This window comes from Trachymyrmex septentrionalis, unplaced genomic scaffold (assembly GCF_001594115.1).
Source record: "Trachymyrmex septentrionalis isolate Tsep2-gDNA-1 unplaced genomic scaffold, Tsep1.0 scaffold148, whole genome shotgun sequence".
NCBI classification, from domain to species: Eukaryota; Metazoa; Arthropoda; class Insecta; order Hymenoptera; family Formicidae; genus Trachymyrmex; species Trachymyrmex septentrionalis.
In genome coordinates, this window is record NW_017304631.1 from 589,115 (window position 1) to 599,424 (window position 10,310).

The 10,310-nt window shown below is 34.8% G+C and overlaps 1 protein-coding gene across 2 annotated transcripts in view; it reads left to right on the forward strand.

Annotated features, from left to right (window-relative positions):
• LOC108745800 (WD repeat-containing protein 78-like) overlaps positions 1 to 10,192 on the forward strand; it is a 31,668-nt gene extending 21,476 nt beyond the window's left edge. Inside the window, exons 1-7 of one of the 2 annotated variants that reach the window (XM_018482166.1) lie at positions 4,595 to 4,665; positions 6,146 to 6,276; positions 7,945 to 8,203; positions 8,418 to 8,593; positions 8,725 to 8,994; positions 9,117 to 9,390; positions 9,716 to 10,192. In XM_018482166.1, coding sequence (XP_018337668.1) covers positions 4,620 to 4,665; positions 6,146 to 6,276; positions 7,945 to 8,203; positions 8,418 to 8,593; positions 8,725 to 8,994; positions 9,117 to 9,390; positions 9,716 to 10,071 — 1,512 coding nt within the window. In that variant the 5' untranslated portion in view covers positions 4,595 to 4,619 and the 3' untranslated portion in view covers positions 10,072 to 10,192. Of the gene's footprint in view, positions 1 to 4,594; positions 4,666 to 6,145; positions 6,277 to 7,944; positions 8,204 to 8,417; positions 8,594 to 8,724; positions 8,995 to 9,116; positions 9,391 to 9,715 lie in introns of those variants that run through there. The other variant, XM_018482167.1, reaches the window with a different exon arrangement.
• Positions 10,193 to 10,310: the final 118 nt, after the last annotated feature.

A 10,310-nucleotide genomic window follows, 5' to 3' on the forward strand; every position in this document is an offset into this window, starting at 1 on the left:
TATATATATATATGTATATTTATTTACGAGTATTTATTTATTGTAAATATTTTTTGACGAATCAGTCCTCTCTGAAAATTCGCAAATCGGGGAAATTTTTGTCGTGATTTAGTTTGGATTGATGGAATTGATTTTATAGAAATTTTTTTGGAATTGTGCGAAAGATTAAAAATATGTATAGGGAAAGGATAATAGGAACGCAACCGTGCAACACATCCGTGACAAATTGTCCTAAGCGACACAAGTAAATCAGAACGCACTGAACCGCGCGTATCCCTGAATATTGGAATCTGAGCGCAATTAAATAGTAAACAGTGCGTGGTGCATTAATAATGATCAATCGCATCGCGGTATGGAATTTTGCTACAATGAAAAGTTCTCCACTGAAAAAGAAAAATGTTTTTACAAAAAATTGCCCTTAACATTATCTTTTCATATTACTTCGATTTCAAATCGAAGTGAGATAACAAAATCTCTTAAATTTTTCTAAACAATTAATTAGATACTTGCCACTATTAAGACTTTTGACCATTTAGATTAATCCTAGAATCTTTAGATTAATAATTTTAGAAGTGAGAAAATATATAATGAAAATTTTTGCAAAATATTGTATTAAAATAGAAATATTTTTTAATGAAACAATACTTGCATTTGATAGAATACGCTTGTAAAATATATCAAAAACTGTATTTTTATTTTAGAAGAGAATAAAAATAAAGTCATATTTATCAATTTGACAGCTGTCATATAGCTTATTTTGTTTCTTGATTAGGCATAATTCAAATATATGGTTAGTTATTGATTATCGGAATACAAGGGGAGTATATTTTACAAATCTTCCAATTATAAATATATTGTTTTATTAAAAAATATTCACATTTTAATATATATTATGCAATATATATTTGCAAGAACTTTTTTGTATATTTTTTCACTTCTTATCTCAATCCAAGATGGCTGCAGTGACTAAGCAGGAGTCTTAATCCTTCTTTTTTTTTTTAAACAGAAGAGACAATTAATTTTAATATTGAATAAAATATGTAAATTTGTAAATTAAATTGAAAATTAAAGTGCATGAATCAAGCTTAATTTGAGACTCCCTCAAAATTTCAAATTATAACGTTACAAAGCTGAACATCTCTCATAAAGTCTTTTATCTTTATTCCCGTAAAGTTATTATTTAACGCGAAGACGAAACTATCTTTCGAGTTCCTCGAACTGTGTTCTCCAGGTGACAGAGAACCAGGTCGGCGATGAACACGCTCTCTTTCCCTAACTCCCTCTTTTCCTCGTCTTGAAAGAGGACTTGAGTTGAAGTTTATGCGTGGCTGTTTACCACCCGGTAAATGTTATGCCGCGGTCATAACGTATATCTTGGCGGGGCTGTATGAAAAGTCCCGTACAGAACGGCCATTAGCCGTATTCAATCACCATTACACGCTCACGCGCTTTCTGCGCCTCGCTCGCTTCTCGTCCCTCTTAAATCCTTGCTCAGGATCAAGGCGAAAATATATACGCGCCAATCGGGATGAAAGCCAAGACCTATAGCTATTCATCGAGAATCGATGTTCGTTTTACAATCGTTTTACAATCGTATCGGTCGGAAAAACTGAAAAGACTTCATAGTTCAACTAGAACACTCTTCCACTGAACACTCTTTTTATTTAGGGCCGATTGATCGATGGATTAAGTATGTTTTTCGATCCTTGATTGGCCATTTTTGGCCAATTTAAAAAATATCCGTTTCGATCACAGATGTAGGAAATGCTATCACGATGGAGACTTCAGAAATCTTAATATCTTATTATTTATTTTTTCTATACGAATATTTCGTCGACAAAAAGTTCAGATACTTAATGAAAAACACGTACACGGAAAGAAAGGAAAAATGTTTAAGTCATTTAAAAAATTAGCTAGATGCAGATTTGGAAACAATTTGGGCCATCAAAATAATTATGTAGGACGCTGGTTACTAGAAAACTTTGCTTTATTACTCATAGTATATCATGTTAATTATTTTCATGATTTAACAAAATTATTTTCAACTAAATTCTTAGATACTTGAATTTTTTCCGTGTATGACAAAACGTAAAACATTAAAAGATATAGGATTTAAGACCTTAGATATTTACTTTTCGATTATTTTTTGTAATTTTATATGTGCATTTTCCTAAATATAAGTAAATTTTTACAGGTATAAATGTTTTTGTCTGCACTCAAGCTATTAACACTGTTCCTTACGTTACTTTCTTCTGTTTATAATATTACCTTCATTTTCATTATATCAATGTAGTTTATGCACACAAATCGACACTCTCTAGAAGCCGATTATTTCTCGCGACGAATTAATTCGTGATCGGTTGAACGGGCCGTCAGGTCCGCCGGTGGTTACGCCGGCAGCGATGTAACCAGCGTGCAAGTATTTTGGGTCGGGTGGGTCCCGGTCGGATTCTCCAGTCCCTTTCTCGGCCGCACATTGCCCTCGGGCTCTTCACGGTTCCCAAGGGGGTCAGAGGTCGCTGGGCCCTCCTCCACCTCGGTTCCTCACCCCGCTGCGTCTCATCGACCCGCCACTTATGAACCGTCCATCCTCCCTCGTCTCTCTCTCTCTCGCGCGAAAGAGTTATTCATTCGTTCGGGTATGACGAGAGATGTCAGGGCGCGAATCTCATAAAAATCGTGAAATTATAAATTATACCAGGATAAGTACATACACGAGGATGAGCGACGAGAAGCAAAATGTTGTAATTTCAAAGCGTGTAACAAAGTAGACAACGTAGTATCTTGCTTTCTTGCGAGCAAAGAGAGGCTGAAGTTTTTCTTTTAATGGAAATGTGTATTTTATTCAATTTATCAAGCTAAAGTAATAAAATGTAATAAAATATTGTTACAATTAATAATAGTAAAATGTCTTTAAATGACCTGAATAAAAGACATTTGACTTATACTATTATACATAGTTTTCTTCTAAGAATTTTTCATTACAGCAGCTAAAAAATGTGGAATAATTATAAAAAAATATATCTCATCATTTTTTACATTTTTGTATTTAATTGAAACAACTGTTTTTTATGTCAATATATTTACGGTCCCGCTAGAGACATTGCTCTATTTTTTTTTTTAGCAACAACGTTTAACGGTATTTTCACTTGAACGAGTCGGGAGGGAAACGTGCCGAGGGAAGTGCGTGTTCATCGGATGAACATCAGTCGAAGGGGCGGCTTCGTGGGACTCGAGGCCCAAGTCGGGGTCGTTTTTGCGAAGTCTGATAGCCGACAATTACGCGGTCACGGCGATTGGACGAGCCGTTTTCGCGGGAAGCATGGACCAATCGAAGCACTTGGATATTACCTTCTCTCTCTCTCTCTCTTCCTCTTCATCCCGCTTTCTCTCCCCCAGATCTTTCTTCTCGCCTAGAGTACTACTCGGCGCACCGCAACGAGCACGTTTAGTCTAGTCAGAGCTGCACCTGTGGGTGAATCTGTAAGCGAATCTGCTATCTCGCTGTCAGTGTCATCAGCAATCGATGAAAAGTGCAGAAAAGCGCATTTTTTTTTACTTCCTTCCAACTATTTTTTTCAATCATCTTTCCTCGATTTTTATATTCTATTATACTTTCGCGGAAGGCGATGTCTAGTCAATGTGAGTGCAAAATTGTTGAAAAACAATTTTTTAAAGGAAATATTTAAAAGGATTTGAGTGTGAAAAAAAGTCGAAAGATTGGAAGTATGAGAAAAGATTTTGAGTGTATAAAGCAATGTGAACAAATCTATCAAGATATTAAATCTGTCAAAGTAACGTGTTGTATTGAATCACATAATTATGTGCACGAATTAATTTTAAGTGAAAGTGTGAAATTATAAGAAAATATCAATTGGAGATGTTGATTTTTCTAAATATCTAATATAAATTAAATATGTAACAATAAATTATTAAAAGATATTGAGATAAAATGTTGTCGCGAGATCTTTAATCGGTTAAATTTGATCGTAATAATCGTATATTATAAATAAACGCTGTAGATATAAACTAGAAGAAATAAACTATGTAGAAGTATCGTTGATCTTAGTGAGTTCAATGGATTTTCTGAGATTCCTCACGATTCCCATGTCGTCTCGATAGAATATAAAAGCATAAAAAGGATAAAAAAAAAGTACACACTGTATAGAAATAAAAATATCGAGATATAATCACGAGGCTGCATGACGCGGAACGAGACATCACTTGACAGTGATGTCTTCATCATGGATATTAAGCCAATGGCAGCGACAGCATCGACGACAACGCTTCGAGTGATCTAGATGATAACGTGATGATTAGCAGTTAAACGTTAATGAGTTTCCGCGATCAAACAGCGAACCAAAGAAGCGGAAGCGGTCGCATAGTTCAGGTAATTCTCGTTCCTCTCTTGCTCGGCGGCTTTTTTCTCTCGCCAATTATTTGTCCAATACACAGACATCATCTGTCAAACGATGTTCGATAGGTGATGGTAAACACGGAGAGCCGCTCTCGTATCTTTCGACCGTGTCGAAGAAACTTGATGAAAGCTCACCGGATAGCGACCGGGTTCGGGGATAACGAGGATTTATAGTGGCTTGGATTGAATTGTACCTACATTTATGAGAAAGCTGAGGAGTTCATTACGGGCCGTGAAAGGAGCTCTCGGTGATCTTTTATGATCTGTTCTCATTTTCATGGGATAAAGGAGGCTGGATAAACACGATTCATCATGCATATCTCTTTAGAGAATTAATCTTAGCGTTCGCTTTAGCTCTCAGCTTTTTCCATAATATGCAGTATGCACAATAAAAATGATACCGCGCTTCAGTTGTAAAGTTAACTTTCGCACACGCGATAAAAACTTCGACATCGTGATTCTGGAAATTATACTAAATACTGTTCCAATCTTTCTAATTCTGCAATTGTCACATTTTCATTTCTAACATGATTTTACGTATTATATTATTTCTTACATAGTAGAGATAAAGTATCTGAAAGTTAATTTTTATGTAAAAGACACGTGGGAATTATTAAAAAGATCTACAATTATATCATCTTTCCCAAAGGGAGCTCTTGGCAATATTCACGCCTATGTTGAAAGTTACGCGCGTGTCACCGACAGCCACTTTGCGGTGCACGTGCTCGCTGATCACGTGCGTGCAAATCGGGTCGTTCAACATTGTCATCCGGACGCATATAAATGCATCGGCATACGAAATATGCATCACACCGGTGATATTGTTCCAATATTAATTTCATCATATGAATTTAATATTAATCTGTAATACGTTTACTATTGATGTAATATTAAATTACGGATATTATATTAATTTAATAAAATATGCTTGGACATCAGTATTCTTATACAACACACTGGAATCTAGATTAGCGAATATCACAGAGAATATCGCAGTATTCTTGCCTACGAACAAATCTTACTCGTCGTATTCTCGCTCGATCGCGGATTCAACTGACGTAATCGACATTTGAATCGCGCGAGATCGATAAATCTTAGCGCGGCGCGGCAGCCACGATCACTCGTTCGCTTCCCATGGAGGAAAGGGTCTTCCATCGCATCGCCACGGCATTCCGCTGATACAAGTAAACGAGCAAATTCGTAGGTTGATCCCCCCTACGGGCCCTACACCACGTCCGATCGAATCCCATAAGTCACGGGACTCGAATACTGTGTTTAAGCAGAGAGCTTATTCTCTCGTCCATTATCTCCGTGCGTGTAAGGCCCCGAAATGTTTTTCGAGATCCTCGGCTTCGAAGGGAACGCGAAGTGATCGAGGCACGCAAATCACAGTACATAGAAATTATCCTTGGTCGATCCAATATTTTATAATTTCTACTACGGTCTATTTTTTTTTAATCTAATTTTATCGAAAAAGTAAACAATTACACATCTCACCTTTTATTCAAATCTTTTTTGTTCATTTTTATTTTTATACATTTGTTACTTTAATTTAATTATTGTTACATACAATATATAATAATAATTATATAAAATATACATACAAGAGTAAAAATATTAATTTATTGTTTTATATATCTTTTGGAAGGAATTTATTCTCGCTATCTTTAAATTTGTTCTTTTTTTGTTTAATCGGTTTTTAAAATTGAGTATTGTTTTGTGTTTTAGGGGATTTGAAAAGGCGACATTCTTGGAGTAGCGAGATCGACTATCAGTTGGAGGAAACGGAAGCTGTGACTATTTCAGGGGAAGATCCCGCTGTTCTAGCTCCATCGGTTCACGATAGAATCTCCTACAAGGTACCGTACAATATACTTTCAATATAAGAAGACAATACAATATGCGTAAAAAGAATTTATTTTCAAACATTTTTAGGAGAACGTTTAAAAACAAATTATTAAATTGCTTATATAAAAATTTGCTTTCTATTCATATAATACAATTGATAGTAATCATCATGCAGTTCGTATACAGTAATTTTTTTAACCATAATCCATGCAATGTTAAACTTCACACATTTACATCTCGAACGTTATACACTCTTCGATCCTTATCTAATGAAAAAGGTCAACGATAATTGTTTTTTATGTATCAATGCTCGACATTGTTGTTTTTATTTTTTACACATGGTCAAAAAATAAAACATGCAATAGAAATAATATTTGAAATGAAATAATTATGCACATTATAATATTCAGTTGTTATTTTTAAAATAATTACATTATTATTTTTAGAATTCACAAGTGATCAATATTAATGTTTGAAGACATTTATGTTCGTAATTTTTTAGCTGTGTATATGTATAGTAATTATAATATCAGCTTAAAATTAATGCATGAGCTTAGAAATTTATTCGCGCATGAGAAAGAAATGACGACCGTAAATTTCCAATGGCGCGGTAAAACACGGTCGGGACCTCATGAGAACTCCACCAAATAATTTATCTCGACGACTCGCCATGCGGGTTAATTGAACGTCTATGAGATGCATTAATAATCCCCTTTCTGCGCGAATAAAAAAATGGCTTCTCCAGTGAGCCGGGAGGATGAGAATCCAGTACTTATCCGGATCACTTTCAGAAGTTTTGATTGTTCTCCTCTCATGAAACATAATTACTATGATAAAATTGAAATTTTCTTTTCAAAAAATTTGATATAAAATTTTTTAATATTAAATAGAATTGAAGGAGAAATCAATATTGTGTATAATATCTGAATATTTACATTTCTCTATCATATAATTTTGAATTTAAATTATTTTTCATATATATATTTAATTTATTCATACAATACATAATATTTTTTTAAGATATTAGTAAGTCTAGAAATCAATGGAAAAAAATGCATAAGAAAACCATTTTTTTTCTACAAGAACATCTTTTTTTTAAAGGATATGGAAAATGTAAAGGAGATGTATCGCATCTTAGTTTCCTGCTTCAGCTTCGTTCCGAGCGGCTAGTCACGTTCTAGAAACGCGAGGATGCGACACCGCATTAAGAAAAAAAATATTACACGACATTACACGGCATTACGTCTCATGATAATATAAGTGATTATTAATTTAAAACATTGAAAAAGAACATCATCATCAGATGAGTTTATAAGCACACTTAGAATGGCTAGAAAAAAAAATTAAATCGTAGCAAGCGCTATATAAGTAAAAATTCTAAAATTTATAATTATGTTTATTGTCCAGCAAATAAGCTGACATTATTTGTCATCATTTTGACGTCAGTATGTTTACTGAGCAATGAATTCAATTATAATTTTTAGAATTTCTATTTATAGTTTGCTAACAGTTTAATTCTTTTTTGGATGATTATATACCTTGCGTTTTGTATTAAAACAATTTCTAAAATTTTCATTGATAAAAGAAGATCTTTATTAAAAATAAGATTTTTAATTAATTTCAGCGTATTATTTCTGCGTCTTCCTTATTAAATTATCGAGAAAATGTATTCTCTGTAGGAGTATGGCTGTTCGGTGCAGACGGTGGACCTGGTGGCGGACTGCCCGTTGCAGATCGTGACGGGTGACTCGAGATCGCCATCACTCTCGAGAGCGCCGACACCCTCCCCGACGTCCATCGCGTCGTCGACGAGCATGGGGCAACGCTCGAGTGCCTTGTTACGCCCCAGAATCTCGTTAACTTGGGTCTTGCGTGGCCAACAACAATCTAACTTGGGTCCTGGACCCAATAACTATTCGACTATTAACGGTAGTGGAGGTGAAAAATCATTTTTTTTTTCTATTATTTGTCATTTTTATTTTGAGACTAATATTGATAATATCTATAATGATATCGATAGTCATGTTAATAAGAAACTTGCTTCAATTTATTATTATTATTTTTAACATAGAAATATTACGATATTGTACTATCTCGTTATATATTATATTATTAGTAAACTGTGAAATTATGCAAAATGTTTCTTTGAAAGGTACAAATAATGATCGAGACACTTTTTCGCGGGGCAGCAAGAGATCTTCGAGAAGAAGCGTTAAAAGTATCAAGGACAAAGACGCTGCTAGCAAGGAAAATATCGAGAACAAGGAGAGTATCGAGAAACGCGAGAAAATTTTGCACAGGCTTCAAAAAATCGAAAGAATCGAGAAGGTAATCTTTAATCTTTTTTTTTTGTAATACGGGATATAAATTTTCTTTTAAATAAACTCTCCCATTATCCTAAGTTTATTATTTTTGAATTTAACAAATACCTTTTACTGTTTCAAACATTTCTGTTGAAGACTGTTGACAAAGAAACGATCGGTGAAAAGCAGTTGGATAGTCCTCTCGAGAGGCACTTTAACAAAGAATTTATCGGTCTCAAAAATACGAAAGAAAAGGAGAAAGTAAAAAGAGCCGTATCCGAGCCTTCCCTAGTATCTCGTGAATCAACATCGACACCCAATGGACGAGAGAAGCACCGACATAGGCGGACCAAACGTTCGCACAAACCTAGACTACCCAATAGATTCGGCTATGAGATCGCCGATCTCGACGCGTTCCTAACTAAGGTGCTTCTTATCTTTTATTTTTTATTTCCTCTATAATTTTTTCCTTCTATAACTTTTTTATTCTTTATAGAATTAATATCTTGTGTTTATACCTATAGTATAATTTACAATTGCAATCGTAGGCATCTATAGAAAGACCAGCGAACATCCCAGTTGTCCTGTCTTTTCCATCGGTATTATATCAGACTCAAGGCGGTATACAGGATGAAATGGCTCTTCCTCTTGGTACAGTTGTGAATGCCGTCTTCAAAAATCAAACCTGGCTATACGTGCAAACACCTCACGGACAGGAGGGTTACGTCGGCTACGCTGCCTGTTTACCCTTAGGGATCTTACCGCAACCTACACGAGGACCATGCTGGGAAGATTCCACTGATGTTTTCCCTCGGCCATTAGGTATAAATGGAATATTCTTATAAAACTATAAAATAAGTCCTGTAATGTGTTGAGAAATAAAGTAATTATAATAATTCAAAAAAAAAAAATTTTATCAATAATATAATTTCTTTAGATATAAATAAATTAATTCTGATACATTTCAATTATAATTTAATAAAATCTTTAATTAAATCTTTCCTGCTCGTATCTCTATTAAGCAAATGTTTAACTCGTCTTTGCTATCCAATTAATTTAATTTTGTTCTATTCGTAATTTTCTTTCAAATAGACATAAAATATTTTTTCATCAAGCTCTTAACTTTTTAACTGTTTGTTTTCTTTAGGAAATATGACAGACATGGAGAAGCTGCGTGATACTAGATCCGAATGCGGGGCAAGTCGTGGACGCAGCGGCAGAATGAGGCGAGGACCAAGAGACGCAGTATCGGCATGTGGTGAACGGAGTGTCGATCGGTTGTACCTAAGAGCAGCAGCAAACGCGCGCACCAAAGGCTCGCGGTACACACTCCTGGTGATTAGAAATGATTATGAGGCGCATGCCGCAAACGCTTTGACGGTCTCGAAAGGCGATGTGGTCGCTTTGCTGAGCGATCATACGAACGATTGGTTCTGGGTGCGTTCCAGGGATGGCAGAGAAGGATTTATCCCCGCGGTCATCGCCGGTCACGGTTTTCTCTGATCTCTTTTAATCAAAGGGATGTTTATTTAATGTTAACAAACCCTTTACGAAATTTGTGAAGAAATCATATCGCACTCTCGAAGCAATCTTCTTATAAATACTGCCAAATTTACTTGAGTAGAATCGGATTAATCTATTAACAGTTAATTTTGTAATTATGATATATAAAGAATTTTTGTTTTATTTTTTAAATAATTGTATTATAAATAAAATAATTCTTTATGTATAGTTTCACAAAT